Below are 27,335 nucleotides of genomic sequence, written 5' to 3'. Positions count from 1 at the left end.
ACAGTTCCCCCACAAGGCTCTTTGGAGAGACAGAGAGAGAGAGTATGCCAGCACACACCCAGCGCTAATACCCCAGGAAAAACACACAATGTGTTTACCCAGTAGCGCTGTAATACTATTATTTGCTGCCAATTATGTGCCCCCCCCCCCCTCTTCTCTGAAACCCCCTTTCACCGTGGATAAGCAGGGGAGAGTCCGGGGAGCTTCCTCTCAGCTGTGCTGTGGAGAAAATGGTGCTGGTGAGTGCCGAGGGAGAAGCCCCGCCCCCTCGGCGGCGGGCTTCTGTCCCGCTTAAATACAATAAAAACTGGCGGGGGCTCTTTATATATACAGTGCCTAACTGTATATGTATCTCTTTTGCCAGAAATGAGGTTTGTATTGCTGCCCAGGGCGCCCCCCCTGCGCCCTGCACCCTTACAGCGACTGCCGTGTGTGAGGTGTGTGGGAGCAATGGCGCACAGCTGCACTGCTGTGCGTTACCTCAGTGAAGATCATGAAGTCTTCTGCCGTCTCTGAAGTCTTCTTTTCTTCTCATACTCACCCGGCTTCTATCTTCCGGCTCTGTGAGGAGGACGGCGGCGCGGCTCCGGGACGAACTCCAGGGTGAGACCTGTGTTCTGACTCCCTCTGGAGCTAATGGTGTCCAGTAGCCTAAGAAGCAGAGCCTTGAAACTCACAGAAGTAGGTCTGCTTCTCTCCCCTCAGTCCCTCGATGCAGGGAGTCTGTTGCCAGCAGGCTCCCTGAAAATAAAAAACCTAACAAATATACATTCTGTCAGGAAGCTCAGGAGAGCTCCCTGTAATGCACCCATCTCCTCTGGGCACAGTATCAAACTGAGGTCTGGAGGAGGGGCATAGAGGGAGGAGCCAGTGCATACCAGATCTAAAGTCTTTCTTAAAGTGCCCATGTCTCCTGCGGAGCCCGTCTATCCCCATGGTCCTTACGGAGTCCCCAGCATCCTCTAGGACGTAAGAGGGAAAAAAAATTCAACACAAAAAATATAAAAGTGAAAAAAACTTTTGTGGCTAATAGGATACCACCTTAAGGGGCAAATGTACTAAGCCTAAGGCAGTGATAACATTGCAAGAACTAAAGTACCAACTAATCAAGCTCCTGTAACAGCCTGTAACATAGCAGTTAGGAGCCGACTGGCTGGTACTTTATCTCTGCACTTTAGGACTCTCTAAGTCTTAGTACATCTCCCCCTAATTATGTGTCTGACATTAATTGTTAAATTATCCATTATTGTATGTATACAGTGTACATATTATAGTATTAGGAATGTGAAAGGCATGACGTAACAGTGTTCAGAGATGGCATGTATCTCAATACTCAGAAACGCATTCACATTTCATGAGCTATCATTCCTCAGTCATTAAACTACAACCTTACCCACCCCCCAAAAAAAATCCCTTACTTTTTATTATTTAGAAAACATAGCACTTTCTTAGATTTATAAACTTAAATTTGTAAAATGACATACAAAGAATCATGAATCAATGAGTATGAACATCTCCTCTATTGCCACCACTAAGGGTGCGTACACACTAGGACGGCATCGCAAACGATGCAGTGGCATCTGCGACAGGACCCCACATCGGCAAGTGCATTTACACTTGCCGATGTCGGAAGCGACGGTGTAACCATGCTGTATTCGACAGTATGGCCGTTGTCTGCGATATTCAGGTCCGACGGGCGACGAAGCAGAAGACCCGGGGAAGTGCACATTGTGCGACATATCGTCTGTACGCACTAGACGATATTGTTCTATATACACGATATTGTTCTAAACCGACTGATTTCGGCCAGATCGTACGCAATATCGCCTAGTGTGTACGCACCCTAAGATTCTGCAGAAAATGGATCTAATATTAGGGTACTTAACATCTGAAGTCCAGCAAATGTAACAACATTTATAAGTAACATAATGCAATAATGAGTTATAACAATCAGCCAACTGTAAAACATTCCACATGTGAAGGTGAAAGAGTAGGGGACTAGATACTGTCCTATCCTACAGGTCATGAACAGCAATAATCCTGTAGGCCTCAACAAGACAACTGGCCGACAGAGTCTACTTGTGTTCCAGTTGGAATACAACAGGAGTAGTTTACAAAAAAGCAACAGAGCCATGGCACACCCTTAGATAAGGTCCGATAATGGACCAAAAACAAGGATGCTTTAAATGACCCTTACAGAGAGAAACTTTTTGATTTAAGCTCCTGGACTTTTTTGACACCCACGTACAAATCTTTACCAAAGGTGCTATGGCACATCTGAGACACGACCTGCAGAAGCTTACCACACAATGACACACAAATGAGTTATGTTACATTCCCCAACCCAGAGTGTGATGATGGAAGCAGAAGCGTAGGGATTATACGTCCAGCAACTTGCGCAGCAAGGACAGCATTCAGAATCCTATTAATAGAAACATTCCTCTGCACATGCTGGCCCTGTTGCACCACTTCCACCCTCCCCTCCCAAAGATAAACACAACCCCTCTTCTGTCTCACTCTGTGTGTCTGTATGCTTATTTATACAGCACCACAAAATCTAAGCAATGCTGTACAGCATATGTGGCAACTAGCCTGGGAGGTGGGAGGAACAGCATCATAGGAAGATGTCCATACACTGCCGAGCTAATGTGTTAGTGTCTGGCTGCTTGGCACTAGCTATTAGGTGCAATGTGTTACCCACCGATGGCTAAGTATAATGAGTTAGTCATTGGCTGTTGAGCAGAATATACTAGCCACAAAGTATAGTGTCCGGGTGACCGGCTGCTGGCAATTATGTGCCAACCACTAGCTGCGAGATACAATGTGCTGCTCACTCGCTGCATGGCACAATGTGCGGTTACACTATGCAAGCTGCAGTTATCATTTTCTGCCCAAGAGCTACATACGTATATTTGGAGATGTTCCCCAAGTAAAGCTGCATTCTGTGCAGGGCAGACATTAGCACAATGCACATTTCAGCGAAGAGAAAGCCTAACCAGGGCAGCACGGATGGTGTAATGGTTAGCATTACTGCCTCACAGCACTGAGCTCATGGGTTAGATTCCTACCATGGCTCTACCTGTGTGGAGTTTGTATATTCTCCCCGTACTTGCGTGGGTTTCCTCTGGGTACTCCGGTTTCCACCCACAATCCAAAAATATACCGGTAGGTTAATTGGCTCCCAACAAAATTAACCCTAGTGTGAATGTGTCTATGTGTACATGTGGTAGGGCATATAGATTGTAAGCTCCACTGGGGCAGGGACTGATGTGAATGGGCAAATATTCCCTGTAAAGCGCTGCGGAATATGTGTGCGCTATATAAATAAATAGTAATAAATAAATAATAATAACCTGTAACTTATCTTCCTCCTTCACCAGTTCCCTAGGTGGGAACAGATCCTTGGCTTGGATGTATTCCAGACTGGGGGGCTCTTCACCCTGCCACCAAAACAAAAAGAAATGCATGCATAATTTGGTAGTAATCGGGACCTTTATTTGGATATGCTTACCTTGTCTGCATGTGCAGCTGTCACTACTAACCTAGTATAAGCATTTACAGCCACATTATATACCCAGCTTGGACATAATGGGGAATCACGCAGAGCCTGACCCAAAGGGTTAAATTTACTAAAGCTTCTAAAGCAGAGAATTGGTGATGTTGCCCATAGCAACCAATCAGATGCGGTCTATCATTTTCTAAAAGAGAGCATCTGATTGGTTGCTATGGGCAACATCACCAATTCTCTGCTTTAGAAGCTTTAGTAAATGTACCCCAATGAAGGTACCGTATGATATTGAATGATGCACTACTGCACAAGACTGCAAACTATTACGAGATCTGTGACAAGATAACACTTCTGCACTTACTCCTTAGCCATGGTGTACAATTAACTGCACTCATTAACAGATTTGTAATTATTACAAGACCACTATTAATACTGTAATCCAATTCCTATAAAGACTTCTGCTGTCAAAATAATATGGTGACTGGCTCCGGTTCCTGCGGGACACTAGATAACAAGTTTCCATATGCAGAGCATGCAGGTTATTTTGTTCTAAAACGTCCTTCCTCTATCAGTTCTGCAATTTACATTAGACATGCAACAGGTGGCATACCATGTTCTCGCTAATTTAGACGGCATTGTAGGCAATTATGTTTGGGTAATGTGTGTCTGAACCTGTCTCTCGGCTAAACTGATAAGAGCTATCAATATCTCAGGATTATTTTTACCAAGGTGAGACAAAACAATTACTATTATTATTATTACTACTATTATTATTATTATTATTATTATTATTAGGACTGATTTGCTAAAGCATGATCCAGCATAATCTAACCCATGCAAGAGAATAAACATGTGGAAAGCAGTTTCTAGCAGGCAGAACTGGCTGGAACTGGTCATGAAAGAGAACCAGCTACAGTAAGTACTAGGATGCTGTAGTCATGTTACTTGTAGAACAAACAGACAGACAGAACTTTCAGAAATGAAAAATAAACCAGTGGTTCCATTACGCTGTTCCAAGAGGCCATGAAAATGATTCATGGATATGCATTATAGACATTTAATCCACATAATGCTCCACTGGCCTTGAACATAAATCTAGTAGGCATTTAATCTGAAAAGAAGAATACTGACACTTAAAGCTAATTGAACACTTGAGAATACAGCGCAAGAGTAAAAGGCACACAAGACAGCAATGTCTTCATAACAGATTCCCAATAATTCCATGACCAGCCCTGGTGTGCAGACACTGATCTACGAGATGGCTTATGGAAATAAAGGATGAGTGACACTAAAATTAGCTTCCTCACTATGAACACAAATAGGTGATATTTATGTGTATACAATGATGATGTGTCACATGTGGCTAAACAGACGCTGGTACAGCAAACAGCTACGCGGTGGATTCGCAGCGCAACATGGAACACAGCGCAATCTGCCAAGTGACTTGGAAGACACAGAGCTCGTTGTCACTGGGCCTAGACAGGTAGGAACCCTGCACCACTAAAAGGATAGATACTTTCTCCAGCTTAGCCAATATACAAAGCACAATATCCCTAGCACTGGATATGTGAGAACCAGCTGTTACACACTGCTACAGTCACATCCAGCATCCAGAAACACTCCCACGGTACTCTGTGCAATCACTGTGCACACATTCCTAACATGTGCTGCACACTTCTCACAGGAAATCTGGGTATCCCAGAGGCAGGGACACACACAGTCGTCATTCGCAGCTACGGGCAGGGCTTGCACCTACAAGGGAGTGGTTGGGTAGGATTTTCCACAGCTGCTCTCTACCCCTAGCGTACCCAGGGGTGGCCTGTCACTCCCTTTAAATGACTTGCACACCTAGCTGCACATATCACAGCATTGCTCTCCACATCTGCCATATCTCTCACACAGACACTCACACAGCAGCACTGCCCAATATCTGCCAGCTCACACACCAGCACAGACAGAGTTGCAGCCCTGCTGTCAGAGGGCACAGACACCCTGGCAACCCCTCCCCCTCAACAAATATCCAGCCCTGGTGTGCAAATGCTGGAAGCCCACCCTCCCACCTCCCTGAGCTTAGGAGACTCACAAAGCAGCTGAGCACCGAGCAGTGGGGGCGCGGCGGGGGCTCAGTCATGCTGGCAGAGACCGGCCGCAGCTCTCACACAAGGGCTGGGCCGGTGTAACCATCGCGTAGCCTCTTCTACTGCTGCTGCTGCTGCTGCACCCAGAGCCAGCTCACTGCGGCCGCTCCATCGCACAGAGAGCAGGGGGGAGGAGCAGGTGTCTCAGCTGCCAGTGCCTCCTCCTCTGGCACAGGGACAGGCACACACACCCCCCTCCCATCTGCCGGGTAGGCAGGCCCGCACACACAGGCACAGGCTCAGCTACACAGTCTCTCTCACAGCAACACACACAGGGCAATGTGCAGGGGGATCACCTCTGTCTCCACGGTTCCGGTATGAATGGTCGACCATGTTATGGTCGACAGTCATTAGGTCGACCACTATTGGTCGACATTGACATGGTCGACACACGAAAGGTCGACACATGAAAAAGGTCGACATGAGTTTTTTCACTTTTTTTGGTGTCGTTTTTTGCGTAAAGTGACTGGGAACCCCAATTAGTGCACCGCTTCGCTCGCCATGCTTCGGGCATGGTGCCTTCGCTCCGCTACCGCTTCGCTCGGCACAGATTACCGTTCCAATCGTAGTCCACGTGGATCGTAAAGTATGGAAAAGTTCCCCAAAAGAAAAAAAAAAAAGTTAAAAAACTCATGTCGACCTTTTCATGTGTCGACCATTTTCATGTGTCGACCATGTGTCCATGTCGACCATGTCAATGTCGACCAATAGTGGTCGACCTAACGACTGTCGACCATAACATGGTCGACCATGTGAACGGATACCGTGTCTCCACACTGACACACCAGCACAGATACACTCTGCTGCCCCTTTACTGGCACACATACTGTACAATTGTACACAGACGCTGTGCCTACCATGAGCAGCATAAACATAATAATATTTATATATGTATGTATGTAATAGATGACTTGCCCCCTGCATTGAAGAATTTTAGTGGGGAAAAAAATATGGGATTAAATAAATATTAATTACAAGAAACTACATAAAAAAAAAACAAAAAAAAAACAGGTGAATAAATTTACAGTCTAGTCACATTATCATGATCACCTCCTACATTTGACAATGGCAGCGCACAGCCCGTGATGTATGTCATGTATCGTGCGCTGGCTTGGTGGGTATACAAGGTGTGCGATAGGCCGACTGCACACATATCACTCATTGCTGTCATGGGTAAAAGGGGCGATTTATCAGAGTTGCAAAAGAGATGATCTTCAGGCCAAGTGCGGCATTGCTGAAACAGCGCAGTTGGTGAACTCTCCGCGTGCTGCTGTGGTGAAGGTGTGTCGTGACTGGAGAAATGGCACCATTGCGAATAACCTACGTGGAACCTGCGGAGCACCACGTGCCATTTATGTGAGAGGTGAACTTTGGCTACGTAGGTGCATGAGGGGAGGGCCAACCGACGCGCTACAAAGGAGCAGCTCAAAATGAATCTGGGGGCTACCAGACGCACGCGTGCGTGCGCGTGTATATATATATATATATATATGTATGTATATACATACACACACACACACACACACAGGTAGAGTATCCCTTATCCAAAATCCCATACTTTTGGGTCCCCTACTGAGATAATGACGTATATATTATATTCTATGTGTATATATAGATATATTATAGAGATATATAATATATATATATATATATATATATATATATATATATATATATATATATATATATATATATATATATATATATATGTGTCATTTTCTCAGTAGGGGAACCAAAAATGTGTTGTGTGTGTGTGTGTGTGTATATATATATACACACACACACATACACACCGCTCAAAAAAATAAAGGGAACACTTAAACAACACAATGTAACTCCAAGTCAATCACACTTCTGTGAAATCAAGCTGTCCACTTAGGAAGCAACACTGATTGACAATCAATTTCACATGCTGTTGTGCAAATGGAATAGACAACAGGTGGAAATTATAGGCAATTAGCAAGACACCCTAAATAGAGGAGTTGTTCTGCAGGTGGTGACCACAGACCACTTCTCAGCTCCTATGCTTTCTGGCTGATGTTTTGGTCACTTTTGAAAGCTGGCGGTGCTTTCACTCTAGTGGTAGCATGAGACGGAGTCTACAACCCACACAAGTGGCTCAGGTAGTGCAGCTCATCCAGGATGGCACATCAATGCGAGCTGTGGCAAGAAGGTTTGCTGTGTCTGTCAGCGTAGTGTCCAGAGCATGGAGGCGCTACCAGAAGACAGGCCAGTACATCAGGAGGCGTGGAGGAGGCCGTAGGAGGGCAACAACCCAGCAGCAGGACCGCTACCTCCGCCTTTGTGCAAGGAGGAACAGGAGGAGCACTGCCAGAGCCCTGCAAAATGACCTCCAGCAAGCCACAAATGTGCATGTGTCTACTCAAACGATCAGAAACAGACTCCATGAGGGTGGTATGAGGGCCCGACGTCCACAGGTGGGGGTTGTGCTTACAGCCCAACACCGTGAAAAACGTTTGGCATTTGCCAGAGAACACCAAGATTGGCAAATTCGCCACTGGCGCCCTGTGCTCTTCACAGATGAAAGCAGGTTCTCACTGAGCACATGTGACAGATGTGACAGAGTCTGGAGACGCCAAGGAGAACGTTCTGCTGCCTGCAACATCCTCCAACATGACCGGTTTGGCAGTGGGTCAGTAACGGTGTGGGGTGGCATTTCTTTGGGGGGCCGCATAGGCCTCCATGTGCTCGCCAGAGGTAGCCTGACTGCCATTAGGTACCGAGATGAGATCCTCAGACCCCTTGTGAGACCATATGCTGGTGCGGTTGGCCCTGGGTTCCTCCTAATGCAAGACAATGCTAGACCTCATGTGGCCGGAGTGTGTGTCAGCAGTTCCTGCAAGACGAAGGCATTGATGCTATGGACTGGCCCGCCCGTTCCCCAGACCTGAATCCAATTGAGCACATCTGGGACATCATGTCTCGCTCCATCCACCAACGCCACGTTGCACCACAGACTGTTCAGGAGTTGGCGGATGCTTTAGTCCAGGTCTGGGAGGAGATCCCTCATCAGGAGCATGCCCAGGCATTGTAGGGAGGTCATACAGGCACGTGGAGGCCACACACACTACTGAGCCTCATTTTGACTTGTTTTAAGGACATTACATCAAAGTTGGATCAGCCTGTAGTGTTTTTCCACTTTAATTTTTAGTGTGACTCCAAATCCAAACCTCCATGGGTTAATAAATTTGATTTCCATTGAAAATTTGTGTGATTTTGTGGTCAGCACATTCAACTATGTAAAGAACAAAGTATTTAATAAGAATATTTCATTCATTCAGATCTAGGATGTGTTATTTTAGTGTTCCCTTTATTTTTTTGAGCAGAGTGTATATATATATATATATATATATATATATATATATATATACATATACACACACACACTATATATATATATATATATATATATATATATATATACATACACACACACACACACACATGATTAGCTCATTTTGGAAAGAGAAGGGGAAAAGTAATAAAATCACAAAAGTATTATTATGAAAAGGAAACACAAGAAAAAGAAAAAAAAAAAAAAACGCTGTGTATTTTCCCCCATAAAACACTCGGTCTGTATGCACAGCAAGGGCTATGAACACTTGCTAGATGGAATAAGCTTTCTATAAATCTAATGAATGGCTACTAGAGTCTAATGCGGCCCAGACTCAGCTTATTGCCAAAATACAACATGATAAAAATCCCTGACTGCCGGTTCCAATCATTTTTGGGTCGAAATCGGCACATTGATGATTTCCAGCATGTTCCCTAATCCCCACCCAGGCATCTGCAAAACCGGGAATTGCCCAATACATGTCTGATGTATGGGTACACACTTTGACGACCCAGCAATCATGCAATGGCCTGATACGATATTACAATATATTGTTTCAACTTACGCAATGCATGATCCACTGTACAATGATAATATCGTAGGCCGCATCATCCATGTGATGTGCAGATTTTCAATGGGAAAATGCGACCACACAATCCAAACCATGAATTCTGTGGTACACACTACGCAATGGTTGTGCAGAGTGGTCGCAGGTACCATGACTGCACAACAAACTGTGTAGCGTGTACCCAACCTTAGACCAGCACTGTGCTTCTCAGTGGGAGTACCAACATTAGCTCTGCTGTATAAGGAAATATTGCCCTGTATAAGCACAACCTTATGCCACATACCCACAAATGTTATTAGTATGTCCTTCAAGTAAGGGAGCTTTTATTTTAGGTCTACATTTCCCTAAATAAGAACAATTTTATATTGACAAAAGCGCTGAACCATTAAAACCTCTACACATAACTTTTTCCAGAAATATATTCACACTCAAGGCAATCATTTACGTGTGAAGAATAGGATTAAGTACAACAGTCTTTTAATAAGATCGATTACCATGGTTGTTCAACATGGATCATCAATGTGAATCGCTAGTGTATCACTATCTACATAACAAAAAGTATTGTCATTGCTCTGCTCCACAGTGATTTTCTATAGTGCTTTTCCAGTGGTCCCCCCCTGCTAGAGGTGATAATTAAATGCAAAGAAAACCTCACACTGCCAGTAATGACACCTCTCCCTCTCCTACACAGTTCTCCTACACGTGTTTGCTGAAACCATGATAGGTGGGAAGGATAAGAGCAGCAACACTGAGATCCTGCAGGCTCTGGTGGTGTTAAATCATTCTAAAACAGCTATGAAAAGCATGTATGACTGCTAATTGTGTATGCCTAACCAGAATTCAATAATGAATACAGGGGGCTATATATGTTATCTATATCTATATCTCTCTGTCTCTATAATAAATTATATACATACATACACACACATATAAATAAATGTGAAAGCCCTCAATCACTCACTGACTCATCACTAATTCTCTTATGGTGTGTACACACGGTGAGATATTTTCTTACAATTTTGACTATATAGTCAAAATCATAAGAAAAGTTAGTGCCGATCGCAAGGTGAAAGTCACCTTGCGATCCATATTTGATGCCGATGCGCGGTCGGCATCGCAAGCCTAGATAAACTGTGCAGGCAAGTCAAATTTGACTATCTCATAGAAAAGATAGTTAAAATTGACACTTAGCCAAAACCGCACATAGTCAGTATCGCAAGCACAGTCATTATGTGCTTGCGATGCCAACCTAGCCCCTGTCGCATAGTGAGAAACGGGGTTAGCCCGAATTTCATCGTGTGTACACACCTTTACTTCCCAATATGTTAGGAATCTGAAATCTATCATAGATATTCTTCAGGTGGGAAATAGGAATACTATGTAATTAGAATGTTAATAAAGCTCCCCTAAGGGGATGAAAAGAGGGTTGACACAACGACATCATCACCGATGCGTGGCTTGTGTTGCATGAACGATAACGGCCAAACGGACAATCGGAAGAAAATTTGGATTGTGCCTCCAGTGGGTAGAATTTAATAAACTACAAAAATGGTCCTGTCACTTCTTACCGTAATGCTACGAGTGCTCCTCAGGTAACGCCAAGAACCATGGATTAATATTTACTTACATTAAGACGTCTCAAATTTACATCTCTATAGATTTACTAAATTTTTAACGCTCTATTATATTTACAACTGTGCGAAGAACAGGTAGAACAGCTAGTGTGTGTAATTTTATATATATAAGGATATAGCTCCCACAACCCTGTGATTTGTAACAGCACGCTCATATAAAAGTAAATTTTAAGGCGCCTTGAGTCCTGTCGGAGGGCTATATAAATAACATTATTATTTAATTGCACTGTGAACCTTTTTTTTTTTTTACCCCGTTCACAACTTCATGTTTTTAAATATTTTTTTTTTAACTCATAAACATAACAATGTTTGCAATTTGTTAAACTAGTTTAGATTTTGGGGAAACATTACACTTAGAGCTCATTCAAATAGGTGTTGTACACACATCGGGTTGGGTTCTATTTGCCGGCATTTGGGAAGCTGTCAGTCAGAATACCGACCGAGCCATCCCGATGGTCGGATAACCCTAACTCATCCTCCCCGTAGCCTCACCCTAACCCTCCCCCTGGGGGGTGCCTAACCCTAACCCCACCCCTCGGCCTAACCCCAAACCCTTCCACCGAAGCCTAAACATAACCCACCCACACCCCACACGGCCTACCTCTTATGCGGCGCAGTGTCAGTTCATTCGGCATCCCGGCTGTCGGTAACTAACCTCTTCCTTATACATTAAGTGGAATATATTTTTGCACCTTCAAGATACACTTTGGTAAGAAATCTGTTTTCTAGGCTCATTCTGACTAATAACACATAGTAAAATAAACCACACAAAGGGAACACATGTAATAAAGATAGTCCTGATGTAACCACTTTAATGCAGGAGGTAAAGCGGAAGGAAGTTAGTCATAAGTTTTCATTCTTCAACTATGTTCATTTTCTGAAGCACCCTTAATTTCCCATAGTATGTAATGGCTCATAGACCAGACCCCTACTTCCCCCACTAGCCCTATATCTATGTCTCTCACTTGTCTCCTACTCCATCCAGTGACTGACACCGCTTGCTCGCCCTTATATTGGGTACAGAAGAATTGATTGACTGAATCCCTCCCATTACTCACTACAGCTTGGCCTACCTCTGCTCTATGTTATATGTCATTGAAGTAATAATGTTACTGCCTGTACTACTGTACATACAGTATGCTATGGTTACCTGTTGTGTTTTATACTCATGTTTGTATACTCCATTATTTCCCAATGTTTGTATGTGTACCCCCATTATGGCATTGTAGACACTTAGGGCATACAGTATTCAACTAGCCGCTGGGATTACAGAAGGCTTGTAGTATTGGCCGGGGCTATTACACTGCAGCCTGCAGTAAGACCACAGGCTCTATTTTCTCCTGAAGTGCGAACTGAAATCCGCAATAAGTAGGGCTTTTGCCCTTACCGCGGTCGACATGAGCGTGTTAAACCCTAGCTCCGGGCACTAAACCCAGAATCTATGCATTAACGTGCACTAGCCGAGGGATTACCATGGGAGGAAATGGGTTTAAAATTAAATAGCTGCAGTGTTGAAGCTCAAGGTTATCCTCCTGCGGTAAACCCTGCGGCTAATTGAATATGCCCCTTAGTGTCACCTAATAAATAAAATAATAATAATAATAATAATAATATGTATTTGGTTGCTGGTTATATAGGTGAATTTGTGTCTAAGGAAAGACACTTTGTTTCTGAATTTAGTAAATAACTGGAGACATCTTACAAAGATTCCTTTGGTACCACGGTATGATTTGGAAATGTGGGCTGTACTACAGTAGGACGATCTTTCCTCAGAAGACATTTCTGTCAGCTCTTCAGAAATTCACAAGTTATATTTCAACTTGTGTGCATCTATTCATCACAAATAATAATAATAATAATAAGGCTTTGGAAAAGGTTATTCTACAGCACTCTGTTCCTGGTAATGACTGATCAAACTGGCGGCTGGTATAATACACCCTAAATGAAAGTAATAATATAGAGTTAAACATCTTAGATTTGTTTTGTTCTGTCACTGAACACCCTGTGGTTGGTCATCAGCTGTTTTCCTGCTAAATGGGTTACTGGCACAGGACACACCTAAATCTCCTGGATTTTGTGCCATATCCAGGGATGTTGCTACTCTGTGGGCACTGGTCAGTGAGGGTCATGCAATCAGATAAGAACTACATAGCCTTCTGAAATGCCTCTGGTACCCCCAAACCCGCTTCCTTCTGAGTAGCCTTAGCTTGGGGGGGGGCGGTGGGGGGGGGGGAGGGGGTATGAGATACCGGCTGCCGGGATCCTGGTGGTCTGCATACAGACACCGGGATCCTGGAAGCAGAATGCCGGTGGGGGAGGGAGGGTGGCGCAAGCGCACAAAGCCCCTTGCGGACTCACTGCCCTCACCACAGGTTCTATTCCCACTCTATGGGTGTTGTGGACATTTTTAGCGTTCAGGATGCCGGCGTTGGCATGCTGACCACCGGGATCCTGGGCACCGGTAACATAACCGCATCCCAGCTAGGGCATCGTTATCTGCCGTACCTGCCTTCTAGGTAAGGTTGCCCCAAGGACATGCCCTGCCTGTTCTTCAGAATAATGATTGCGTTACAGTGAACATGAATGACAGACACTGTAAAGGGATGCTTTACTGTATTAGAGCGACACAAATGCCTACAACTATAAACATTACAGCAAAGAAAAGGAAGGAAAAGGAATAAACAGAAGAAGAAAGAAAAAAATACTAATTACTTGGACAGACCCATAATATCAGCATAAGAATATACAGTGAACTCTATGCTTGGTCCCTGCAGCTTTTATTACAGGTGTCCTGTTTAGCTTCCAACTGTGTACAACATGACAATCAACTTTTTATGGAAAGATTTTCACATACCAAAAATGCAATAAACAGATTAAATAGCAGAGAGTAGGAGACCGGAACGGTATTCCCTACTATCCCAAACATGTCTAGCTAACATAATGAGCAGCATTTTATACGACTACGTCAAAAGGAAATAAGTAAAACATATAAAGACACACATGGGATGATCCTATTTCAGACACATCCGCTTTTTTATCTGGCCGGGGCTGCCTGCTTACTGCATTTTGTGTTCACTAAAAATCTGAGAGACTGGAATCGGTTAAAAACAATCGCATGGGCGCCTCCCAGTCACCGGATTGTGTAGTCTTTTGAAGAACAGATCAATCCATATACACTAGCGAGCTCTGTCCGCGTGCTCAAGTCTTATTTGCTGCATAAACATTATGGCGCATGATGAAATCCGTGAGAAGCATCCGCATTGCCATTTGCGTCCGCATCAGATTCAGCTCCAAAGTGTAAAGCAGAAACGAAGGTATATGCAGTCCAACGGACCGGTCATACATCTAAAGATGTACAATTAGGTTCAGTCCCCCACATCAGAAATGCTTAAAGCCCCATACACACTAACCCATTTGAGCTCAAAGTAGCTCACTTTCGGCGTTTTGAGCTACTTTGAGCTCAAACTCGGCCAGTGTGTATGGCCGGGCGATAATCGCTGATGCGTGCTCCCGCATCATCGCCAGCCGCCGCCATTCGTCGGGCTGTCTGAACAGTCGAGTGAACCACTTCCACCGACTCTTACGGTTGAAAATGGTTCACCCCCACCACGTGAACATGGCTGGCACAGGGAAAATCGCTCAGTGTTGTATTCACTGAGCTATTTTCCTGCCAGCGATGTTCACAATCATCGCTGTGCATATACACGCTGGGCAAACACACCCATTGTGTATGCACCTTTAGACCACAAGTATTTTGGATTCCAGATTTTTCCGTATTTTGGAAATAACGAGATATTTTGGGGATGGGACCCAAGTCTAAATGAAATGCATTTATTCTTCATATAAACACCCAATACACATCGCCTGAAGGTCATTTTATACAATATTTGTAATCATTTTGTGCATGAAACAAAGTTTGTGTACACTGACCAATCAGAAAGCCAAGTGGTCACTATTTCAGACTCGCTCAAAATGATTTGGATTCCGGAATATTTCCAGTATCGGATTTTTGGACATGGGAGAATCATCCTATGGTAATATACAGCGCAATGGAACCTAATAATAATAATAATAATAATAATAATAATAATAAAAACCAACCACTCCACGGCAACATCTAAAATTTGGGCTCAGTAAAGAGATAAAACTAGACCCTGACCATGGAGGTGCAGAAGAGAAAACACCTGTAAATAATACCAGGATGTAAGGTGGTGCTGCACTTATTTACTTGTTCTGTGGTATAATCACTAGACATTATGGCACAGGACGCATACTAGAAACTAGCCCATTGCTGTGACGGAACAGCACTGGTAACAGACCACCAGAGGGTGATATTCAGACGCTCCAGTAAAAGCAGAGGGACACTGCAGGACAAAATGCAAACCTAAGCCAGTGCATTACTGCCAAGTAACATACATTAAGTAAATGAAGTAATCATACTTAATTAAATCTGTTAAGTAATGAAGTTTGCAGAAGTACACTACAGCTACCTAAAATGAATGCCTTCTATCAACTCTTTCTTTGTTCTGGGAATGGTATTATCCAAATATATGGAACACAGTGTTAAGGATAAGGGCCAGAGCATCTAAAGTTTAGCAGAACTAACAGTAAATCCTAAAAATGTCCTTATATAGGCAAATAATCAATGTGCAAGAGCAGATGTACAGGACGACACAAGCTGTCTGTTAATGTGCATACACACTGGGCGTTTTTGCCCAGCGATGATGGCCGACATCGCTGGGCTGAAAATCGCTCAGTACATACACACTGAGCGCTTTTCCCCCCTGCCCAGCAATGTCAGCGGGGGTGAACGCTTTCCATAGCAGGACGCAATAGAAAGCCGTTCACCCCGCTGTTCATCTACTGATAATACCAGCAGATGTACGGCGGACGGGGGCACGCATCCGCGCTCATCGCCGGGGCATACACACTCAGCACAGCACACCAAAAGTGAGCTGCTTTCAGCTCAAAATCACCCAGTGTGTATGGACCTTTAGGGGTGAGAGTCAGCCTGGGCTACCTGCATATCATATGTTGGGGAACCACTGTCTGGGTGGTGAGCCTTATGTGGGGTACATACAAACAATTTCACGCTCAACTGATCAACTTGACGTAACGATTGAGATCATACGATATCGTACATACACCCTAAACAATCATCGTTCTTAAATTATCTGCAGGTTATCTACAGCAACCAATTGGGTCTCTGTGTACACTGTCAGCTCATCGTGTAGAATGGTGTTGAATGTACCAACATACTGTGCAGTTGTTTGGTTGTCTGTACACACTACACAATAACAACAACAAATCTTTGCAATATATCACATGTGGCATGTAGCATGGATAATTCAATATAACAGTACTAGACGTCTTTGCACAATGAATTGGGTGTATACAATAAAGACGGTTGCAACAAAATGTATAGACACAATATATTGTCTAGTGCAGTGGTTCTCAAACAGTGTGCCTAGGCACAGTGGGATGCCTCGGGGCACTTGCAGGGGTGCCTTGGATTGGTGGTCCAGGACCAATTTAAATTATTTATGGTCAATTTAATAGGCAAAAGCAGTGCTGGTGGCTGTCAATCATAAAATATGTAGAGAAACAGAAGCAAATCTTGTACCTCATCACACAACGGAACCTAAGGATGACTATAAACACAATTTACTTAATTTAATATTTATTTAACATTTCTCAATAAGAAACTTTTGGCCTAGGGGCGCAGTGAAAAAAATTCTGATACTCTTTAGGGCACCGTGATTCAAAAAAGTTTGGGAAGCATTGGTCTAGTGGACACCCAGCCATAGTCTCTAGCCTGGAAATATATATATATCAAGTATATATACAGGCGCTGTGATGGGTGGCTTATCCTAGCAGCTGAATAAATAAGGGGTAGTCAAGCCCTTTCAAAAACAAAAAGAAGAAAGAGGTATACAGCGCTAATTGACACAGTGAGATCTATATAAATGTGTATTTAATAATGATTAAAATAGTTTAAACAAATAAAAACATATCAATCTGAAATAAATTTACATCAATTCTGTATCTCACTATTGAATCTTTGGTGGACTTTGAGACCTGATTGGTATTAGCACCAACTTATGTACAGGGCACCAATTGGCATGAATAAAAATAAGAATTTACTTACCGATAATTCTATTTCTCGTAGTCCGTAGTGGATGCTGGGGACTCCGTCAGGACCATGGGGATTAGCGGCTCCGCAGGAGACAGGGCACAAAAGTAAAAGCTTTAGGATCAGGTGGTGTGCACTGGCTCCTCCCCCTATGACCCTCCTCCAAGCCTCAGTTAGGATACTGTGCCCGGACGAGCGTACACAATAAGGAAGGATTTTGAATCCCGGGTAAGACTCATACCAGCCACACCAATCACACTGTACAACCTGTGATCTGAACCCAGTTAACAGCATGATAACAGCGGAGCCTCTGAAAAGATGGCTCACAACAATAATAACCCGATTTTTGTAACAATAACTATGTACAAGTATTGCAGACAATCCGCACTTGGGATGGGCGCCCAGCATCCACTACGGACTACGAGAAATAGAATTATCGGTAAGTAAATTCTTATTTTCTCTGACGTCCTAAGTGGATGCTGGGGACTCCGTCAGGACCATGGGGATTATACCAAAGCTCCCAAACGGGCGGGAGAGTGCGGATGACTCTGCAGCACCGAATGAGAGAACTCCAGGTCCTCCTCAGTCAGGGTGTGCCCCTGACCAAGTAGCAGCTCGGCAAAGTTGTAAAGCCGAGACCCCTCGGGCAGCCGCCCAAGATGAGCCCACCTTCCTTGTGGAATGGGCATTTACATATTTTGGCTGTGGCAGGCCTGCCACAGAATGTGTAAGCTGAATTGTACTACACATCCAACTAGCAATCGTTTGCTTAGAAGCAAGAGCACCCAGTTTGTTGGGTGCATACAGGATAACAGCAAGTCAGTTTTCCTGACTCCAGCCGTCCTGGAAACCTATATTTTCAGGGCCCTGACAACATCTAGCAACCTGGAGTCCTCCAAGTTCCTAGTAGCCGCAGGTACCACAATAAGCTGGTTCAGGTGAAACACTGACACCACCTTAGGGAGAAACTGGGGACGAGTCCGCAGCTCTGCCCTGTCCGAATGGACAAACAGATATGGGCTTTTGCGAGACAAAGCCGCCAATTCTGACACTCACCTGGCCGAGGCCAGGGCCAACAGCATGGTCACTTTCCATGTGAGATATTTCAAATCCACAGATTTGAGCGGTTTAAACCAATGTGATTTGATGAATCCCAGAACTACGTTGAGATCCCACAGTGCCACTGGAGGCACAAAAGGGGGTTGTATATGCAGTACTCCCTTGACAAACTTCTGGACTTCAGGAACTGAAGCCAATTCTTTCTGGAAGAAAATCGACAGGGCCGAAATTTGAACCTTAATGGACCCCAATTTGAGGCCCATAGACACTCCTGTTTGCAGGAAATGCAGGAATCGACCGAGTTGAAATTTCTTCGTGGGGCCTTCCTGGCCTCACACCACGCAACATATTTTCGCCACATGTGGTGATAATGTTGTGCGGTCACCTCCTTCCTGGCTTTGACCAGGGTAGGAATGACCTCTTCCGGAATGCCTTTTTCCCTTAGGATCCGGCGTTCCACCGCCATGCCGTCAAACGCAGCCGCGGTAAGTCTTGGAACAGACATGGTACTTGTTGAAGCAAGTCCCTTCTTAGCGGTAGAGGCCATGAGTCCTCTGTGAGCATCTCTTGAAGTTCCGGGTACCAAGTCCTTCTTGGCCAATCCGGAGCCACGAGTATAGTTCTTACTCCTCTACGTCTTATAATTCTCAATACCTTGGGTATGAGAAGCAGAGGAGGGAAAACATACACCGACTGGTACACCCACGGTGTTATCAGAACGTCCACAGTTATTGCCTGAGGGTCTCTTGACCTGGCGCAATACCTGTCCAGTTTTTTGTTCAGGCGGGACGCCATCATGTCCACCTTTGGTCTTTCCCAACGGTTCACAATCATGTGGAAGACTTCCCGATGAAGTCCCCACTCTCCCGGGTGGAGGTCGTGCCTGCTGAGGAAGTCTGCTTCCCAGTTGTCCACTCCCGGAATGAACACTGCTGACAGTGCTATCACATGATTTTCCGCCCAGCGAAGAATCCTTGCAGTTTCTGCCATTCCTGCTTCTTGTGCCGCCCTGTCTGTTTACGTGGGCGACTGCCGTGATGTTGTCCCACTGGATCAATACCGGCTGACCTTGAAGCAGAGGTCTTGCTAAGCTTAGAGCATTGTAAATTGCCCTTAGCTCCAGTATATTTATGTGGAGAGAAGTCTCCAGACTTGATCACACTCCCTGGAAATGTTTTCCTTGTGTGACTGCTCCCCAGCCTCTCAGGCTGGCATCCGTGGTCACCAGCATCCAATCCTGAATGCCGAATCTGCGGCCCTCTAGAAGATGAGCACTCTGTAACCACCACAGGAGAGACACCCTTGTCCTTGGAGATAGGGTTATCCGCTGATGCATCTGAAGATGCGATCCGGACCATTTGTCCAGCAGATCCCACTGAAAAGTTCTTGCGTGGAATCTGCCGAATGGAATCGCTTCGTAAGAAGCCACCATTTTTCCCAGGACCCTTGTGCAATGATGCACTGACACTTTTCCTGGTTTTAGGAGGTTCCTGACTAGCTCGGATAACTCCCTGGCTTTCTCCTCCGGGAGAAAACCTTTTTCTGGACTGTGTCCAGAATCATCCCTAGGAACAGCAGACGTGTCGTCGGAAACGGCTGCGATTTTTAGAATCCATCCGTGCTGTCGTAGAACTACTTGAGATAGTGCTACTCCGACCTCCAACTGTTCTCTGGACCTTGCCCTTATCAGGAGATCGTCCAAGTAAGGGATAATTAAGACGCCTTTTCTTTGAAGAAGAATCATCATTTCGGCCATTACCTTGGTAAAGACCCGGGGTGCCGTGGACAATCCAAACGGCAGCGTCTGAAACTGATAGTGACAGTTCTGTACCACGAACCTGAGGTACCCTTGGTGAGAAGGGCAATTTGGGACATGGAGGTAAGTCCTGGTTCGCTATCACTGCTCTGAGTGACTCCATCTTGATTTGAACCTTTGTATGTAAGTGTTCAAAGATTTCAGATTTAGAATAGGTCTCACCGAGCCGTCTGGCTTCAGTACCACAATATAGTGTGGAATAATACCCCTTTCCTTGTTGTAGGAGGGGTACTTTGATTATCACCTGCTGGGAATACAGCTTGTGAATTGTTTCCAATACTGCCTCCCTGTCGGAGGGAGACGTTGGTAAAGCAGACTTCAGGAGCCTGCGGTGGGGAGACGTCTCGAATTTCCAATCTGTACCCCTGGGATACTACTTGTAGGATCCAGGGGTCCACTTGCGAGTGAGCCCACTACGCGCTGAAACTCTTGAGACGACCCCCCACCGCACCTGAGTCCGCTTGTACGGCCCCAGCGTCATGCTGAGGACTTGGCAGAAGCGGTGGAGGGCTTCTGTTCCTGGGAATGGGCTGCCTGCTGCAGTCTTCTTCCCTTTCCTCTATCCCTGGGCAGATATGACTGGCCTTTTGCCCGCTTGCCCTTATGGGGACGAAAGGACTGAGGCTGAAAAGACGGTGTCTTTTTCTGCTGAGATGTGACTTGGGGTAAAAAAGGTGGATTTTTCAGCTGTTGCCGTGGCCACCAGGTCCGATGGACCGACCCCAAATAACTCCTAGGTAAAAGGACGTTTTAACGCCCCTGACGGTGTTTGAGACGCCTGGACAGGTACTAATTGGTTTGCCGGCCGTCTCATGTCGTCAACCGACCTTGCAGCGTGTTGACATTATCACGTAATTCCTTAAATAAGCCATCCATTCCGGTGTCGACTCCCTAGAGAGTGACATCACCATTACAGGCAATTGCTCCGCCTCCTCACCAACATCGTCCTCATACATGTCGACACACACGTACCGACACACAGCACACACACAGGGAATGTTTGGAGAGACAGAGGGAGAGTTTGCCAGCACACACCAAAACGCTATAATTATACAGGGACAACCTTTATATAAGTGTTTTTCCCTTATAGCATCTTAATATATATAATCATATCGCCAAATAAGTGCCCCCCCTCTCTGTTTTAACCCTGTTTCTGTAGTGCAGTGCAGGGGAGAGCCTGGGAGCCTTCCCACCAGCATTTCTGTGAGGGAAAATGGCGCTGTGTGCTGAGGAGAATAGGCCCTGCCCCCTTTTTGGCGGGCTTCTTCTCCCGTTTTTCTGAGACCTGGCAGGGGTTAAATACATCCATATAGCCTCAGGGGCTATATGTGATGTATTTTTAGCCAGCATAGGTACTTTCATTGCTGCCCAGGGCGCCCCCCCAAGCGCCCTGCACCCTCAGTGACCGTTGGTGTGAAGTGTGTGACAACAATGGCGCACAGCTGCAGTGCTGTGCGCTACCTCATGAAGACTGAAAAGTCTTCTGCCGCCGGTTTCTGGACCTCTTCACTTTTCGGCATCTGCAAGGGGGTCGGCGGCGCGGCTCCGGGACCAGACTCCATGGCTGGGCCTGTGTTCGATCCCTCTGGAGCTAATGGTGTCCAGTAGCCTAAGAAGCCAATCCATCCTGCACGCAGGTGAGTTCACTTCTTCTCCCCTAAGTCCCTCGTAGCAGTGAGCCTGTTGCCAGCAGGACTCACTGAAAATAAAAAACCTAACAAAACTTTTACTCTAAGCAGCTCTTTAGGAGAGCCACCTAGATTGCACCCTTCTCGGCCGGGCACAAAAATCTAACTGAGGCTTGGAGGAGGGTCATAGGGGGAGGAGCCAGTGCACACCACCTGATCCTAAAGCTTTTACTTTTGTGCCCTGTCTCCTGCGGAGCCGCTAATCCCCATGGTCCTGACGGAGTCCCCAGCATCCACTTAGGACGTCAGAGAAACCAGCACAAGTACAGTCATAAGTACGGTCCAAGTATGTAATAATTCATCCAATTGGATGTGGTTACCAAGTCTGTGTTCCGTTTAAAGAGGCTCCCATAGATGCAGATTCGTATGGCAACGGCAGCAATTGTAGGGGTCCTGGTTCACAGTTCAATGGATGTTCCGTGTTCCAATAAGTGGGTTCTCCTATGTAAGTGGTAGGCAATGGCAATGCCAATGTGGAGTCCTGGTTCACGGAGGCAGATGAAATGCAAGGTCTTGACTGTAAGTGGTGGTGCAATAGTGGTGCTGGTCAACAGAAGTCCACACAGGTCTCAGCTAACGCGTTTCGCTGCTCCAGGCAGCTTTGTCAAAGGTCTCTAGCCACTAGTCTCATTTGATCCCAGAATTTACAGCTGCTAATAAGGTCACTGTGGACGGTCCTATTAGCCCTGATGCCGGCATCGCTTTCTCCCGATGGCAGCACTTATTGGGGATAATGCTTCGGGTGCCTCAGGCACCGGAAGCATAATCCGTGACAAGAGGCCGCCGGAGTCATGACAACACGTGGGATCCGGGACTTATCCCTGAATCCATGTGTTTTCGTGTTATCGTGGGTCCAATTTTGGACGATCAAAACAGCCTCTAATTGAATACCACGATAATGACCATCGGTCATCGCAATACCCTGCAGTTCTGATCGTCCGAAGCAGCATCAAGGCGAATAGGATACCGCCCATGACTTATTCCCGATTCCCCACTGTCTCAGCTATTGCCTACCTTTCACCCTCAGCCTCTCCCAGTCACAATCTGCTCCCCCTCCCCCCTACCATCACTCCCAGCCTCTCCCCGTCTTCCTCTGTCACCCACTGGAGAGGGGCCCAAAGTATATTTCTGCCCCTGGGCCCCTCACTCACAAGTTACGCCAATAATAGGAGCTCATTAAAGGAATACTATATAAAAACCGAAGAAATCAAATTCTCTGTAGTCCCCATACTATAATGTTAGATCACTATTTTTACAGCCACTAATGAATAAAATGTGGCCAGGGTTTAGTTAATACAAGAACAAAACATCCCTTTATACAATATGCATTAAGTTGAAATACAGTTTTAAAGTGATTTAACACTCCAACTTAATATATAAGAGAGTACTTATCCTGTTTGAAGAGAATACAAAAGCTATTAAACCAACTCTTTTCCTACCAAAAAAAAAACGCCACAAAAAAATCTATTTGTTTTATTTTAAGGGTGGCGGCATGAAGAAAAACAGAGCCATTTTTAGAAAAATTAAACAAAAATTATTAAAACATAACCAGAATAGTAAACATTCCTTCATTTTTATAGAATATTCCAGATACAATGCCCCACTCAATAGGTTTTCAGTGTAAAACACAAACCTGTGCTGACAGACAACATCCTTCCACAGGCAGGTGTGTTCCAGGCAAGTCTGTCTTCAGCCGAAACATGTCTGTTGGTATTTGTCATACGCCAGCACAGAACTATTCCTTGCTGTAACTGAGGCATGGGCTCAAACAGCTACCATTTAAATAGCATTATCCAGAAGTACGTTCTGCAAGTTCTGGAGAAGTATATTTCCATATTGCCACTGGAAAGTACTGTACTGTACGATTAACATTAGTTATGTGCCCAATGTGTCTATGTAATTCCCCTATGGTGTATTATGAGGAAATGATCCGACTTCCTCTTTTTAAGAAGTGAAAAACAGGTTCCAGCAAAACAGTGTAATGGAATGTCACTATGAACCCAATTATGGGGGTCATTCTAATCCGTTCGCTCGCTGCTGTTTTTCGCAGCCGAGCGAACGGGTCTCTACTGCACATGCGCCGATGGCCGTAGCAGGGCTGCGATCGCCTTTACCCGATTGACAGGCAGAGGCGATCGCTGGGCGGGAGAAAGCGGGAGAGGGCGGAACGGCGGTGTTTGGCCGCCGTTTCGTGGGAGCGGTCCGGCCAATGCAGGCGTGGCCAGACCGAACGGGGGCGGGCCACAGCGGCTGCGTGGCGGGGAGCAATGAGTAGCTCCCGGCCAGCACGCTAAAGCTGCGCTGACCGGGAGCTACTCTTGGAAGTGCAAAGGCATCGCCACTGTGCGATGCCTTTGCACTTCTGCGGGGGGGCCGACACTGACATGCGGGGCGTACTAGCCCTGTGCTGGGCGTCCCCCCGCATGTCAGGGAAGATGATCGTAGCTGTGCTAAATTTAACAGCTATGATCAACTCTGAATGACCCCCTATGTCTTTAAGATGTTCGTTCTAAGTCACTAAACATGGATTTAGAAACATGAGAGGTTATTGTATAACAATGCTATATGTACTAATTGGAAAAACAGGATTTTAAATTACCTACCGGTAAATCCTTTTCTCGTAGTCTATAGAGGATACTGGGGTCCACATTAGTACCACGGGGTATAGACGGGTCCACTAGGAGCCTTGGGCACTTTAAGAAATCAATAGTGTGTACTGGCTTCTCCCTTTCTGCCCCTCCTACCAGACTCAGTCTAGAAACTGTGCCCGAGGAGACCGACATACTTTGAGAGAAGGATAGTTAAAGATAGTGGTGAGATTCCGAACCAGCACACACAAGAGGAAAGACAAGCTGACCAATACTGAAACAGGAACAGCAACAGCTGAACCAATATTACTTAACCAAGTAACAGTGCAGCAAGAACGAAGCACTAGGCGGGCACCCAGTATCCTCTACGGACTACGAGAAAAGGATTTACCGGTAGGTAATTAAAATCCTATTTTCTCTTACGTCCTAGAGGATACTGTGGTCCACATTAGTACCATGGTGATGTACCAAAGCACCCAAACCGGGTGGGAGAGTGCTGAGGTTCCTGCAGAACTGATTGGCCTCTGAGAACCTTCAGTTTGGTCAAAGTATCAAACTTGTAGAACTTAGCAAACGTGTTCGAACCAGACCAAGTAGCTGCTCGGCAGAGCTGTAAGGCTGAGACACCCCAGGCAGACACCCAGGAAGAACCCACCGACCTAGTAGAGTGGGCATGTACAGATCTAGGAACCATCAAACTTGCTGTAGAGTAAGCATGTTGGATAGTAAGCTTGATCCAGCGAGCAATAGACTGTTTTGAAGCAGGACACCCAATTTTATTGGGATCATAGAGTACAAACAGCGATTTTTTGTGACAAGCTGTCCGTTTGACATAGATTTTCAAACCCGCACAACATCCAGGGACTTTGAAGTTGAAGAGGTGTCAGTAAGCACCGGAACCACAATAGGCTGGTTGATGTGAAACGCAGGCACCACCTTTGGAAGAAATTGCTGACGAGTTCGGAGTTCAGCTCTATCTTCATGAAAAATCAAAATCAACATCTTGCCGAAGCCAATGCCAGCAATGTGACGGTCTTCCACGTAAGAAACTTTACATCAACCTCCTGTAAAGGCTCAAACCATTCAGATTGTAGAAACTGCAACACCACGTTGAGATCCCAAGCTGCAGTGGGAGGCACAAAGGGCGGCTGGATGTGCAGAACACCTTTCAAGAACGTCTGAACCTCAGGGAGGGAAGCCAACTGTTTTTGGAAGAAAATGGACAAAGCCGAAATCTGGACTTTGCTGGAACCCAGGCGTAGGCCCACATCCACACCAGACTGCAGAAAAAGCAGAAACCGAACCAGTTGAAATTCCACCACAGGAATTTTCCTGTTTTCACACCAAGACACATATTTTCTCCAAATCCGGTGGTAATGTTTAGACGTTACCCCTTTTCTGGCTTGGATCAGGGTAGGAATTACCCTGTCTGGAATTCCATTCTGGACTAAAATTTGACGCTCAACCTCCATGCCGTGAAACGTAGCCGCGGTAACTCTTGATAGACGAACGGCCCCTGTTGCAGAAGATCCTCTCGGAGAGGTAGAGGCCACGGATCCTCCAGAATCATGTCCAGTAGATCCGCTTATCAAGCCCTTCTTGGCCAAGCCGGAGCAATGAAAATTGCCTGAACCTTTTCCCTTTTTATTCTTATGAGAATTCTTGAGATCAGTGGAAGTGGTGGAAACACAAACACCATCTGGTAGGCCCATGGAGCCACCAGAGTGTCCACCGCTACTGCCTGTGGGTCTCTCGACCTGGAACAAATACTGCCTGAGTTTCTTGTTCAGACGAGATGCCATCATGTCGGAGTTCCCCACCGATGTGTCACGCACCCGAATACCTCCGGGTGAAGGCCCCACTCTCCTGAGTGGAGGTCGTGTCTGCTGAGGAAATCTGCTTCCCAGTTGTCTACTCCCGGAATGAAGATCGCGGACAACGCCACAGCGTGTCTTTCTGCCCAGAGGAGAATCCGTGTTACCTCTGACATTGCTGCTCTGCTCTTCGTTCCGCCCTGTCAGTTTATGTACGTTACCGCCGTCACATTGTCCGACTGAACCTGGATCGCCTGATCTTGAAGATGATGTGCTACCTGTAGAAGGGCGTTGCATACGGCTCTTAGTTTCAGAATGTAGAGTGGAAGAATGGTTTCCTGACTTGACCATTTTCCTTGGAAGTGTTCCCCCTGGGTGACTGCTCCCCAACCTCTGAGGCTTGCGTCTGTGGTGAATAGAATCCAATTTTGAATCCCGAACCTCCAGCCCTCGGTCAGGTGAGAAATCTGGAGCCACCACAGCAGAGAAATTCTGGCTTTTGGCGACAGACGAATCCTCTGGTGCATGTGGAGATGCGATTCGGACCATTTGTCCAACAGTTCCAGCTGGAAGGGTCTGGCGTGAAACCTTTCCGTACTGCAGCGCCACATAAGTGGCTACCATCTTTCACAGAAGGCGAATGCAGATGTGCACAGATACCTGGGTTGGTTTGAGAACATCCCGCACCATCGACTGGATCACCACTGCCTTCTCCAATGGAAGGAATACCTTCTGTACGTCTGTATCCAGTATCATCCCCAGGAACGGAAGCCTCCGCGTTTGTTCCAGGTAAGATTTCGGTAGGTTCAGAATCCACCCGTGATCCCGGAGTAGCCGAGTTGAGAGGGCAATGCTGTCCAACAACCACTCTCTGGATGGTGCTTTTATCAGCAGATCGTCCAGGTACGGAATTATTTTCACTCCCCGTTTGCGGAGGAGGAACATCATCTCCACCATTATCTCGGTGAACCCCCTCAGAGCCGTGGAGATGCCAATAGGCAGAGCCTGGAACGGGTAGTGACAGTCCTGTAATG

At 45.7% G+C, this 27,335-nt stretch overlaps 1 protein-coding gene across 2 annotated transcripts in view; it reads right to left on the bottom strand.

The window, feature by feature from the left end:
• The window catches only part of MTMR4 (myotubularin related protein 4), a 253,888-nt gene that overhangs the window by 168,651 nt on the left and 57,902 nt on the right, over positions 1-27,335 (bottom strand). The window contains exons 1-2 of one of the 2 annotated variants that reach the window (XM_063956192.1): positions 5,592-5,769; positions 3,354-3,440 (exon numbers count right to left, since the gene is read on the bottom strand). In XM_063956192.1, the coding sequence (XP_063812262.1) occupies positions 3,354-3,440; positions 5,592-5,639 (135 nt within the window). In that variant the 5' untranslated portion in view covers positions 5,640-5,769. Of the gene's footprint in view, positions 1-3,353; positions 3,441-5,591; positions 5,770-27,335 lie in introns of those variants that run through there. The other variant, XM_063956193.1, reaches the window with a different exon arrangement.

Source organism: Pseudophryne corroboree, chromosome 2 (assembly GCF_028390025.1).
Source record: "Pseudophryne corroboree isolate aPseCor3 chromosome 2, aPseCor3.hap2, whole genome shotgun sequence".
Classification (NCBI taxonomy): domain Eukaryota; kingdom Metazoa; phylum Chordata; class Amphibia; order Anura; family Myobatrachidae; genus Pseudophryne; species Pseudophryne corroboree.
This window is presented reverse-complemented; position numbering and strand designations above follow the sequence as displayed.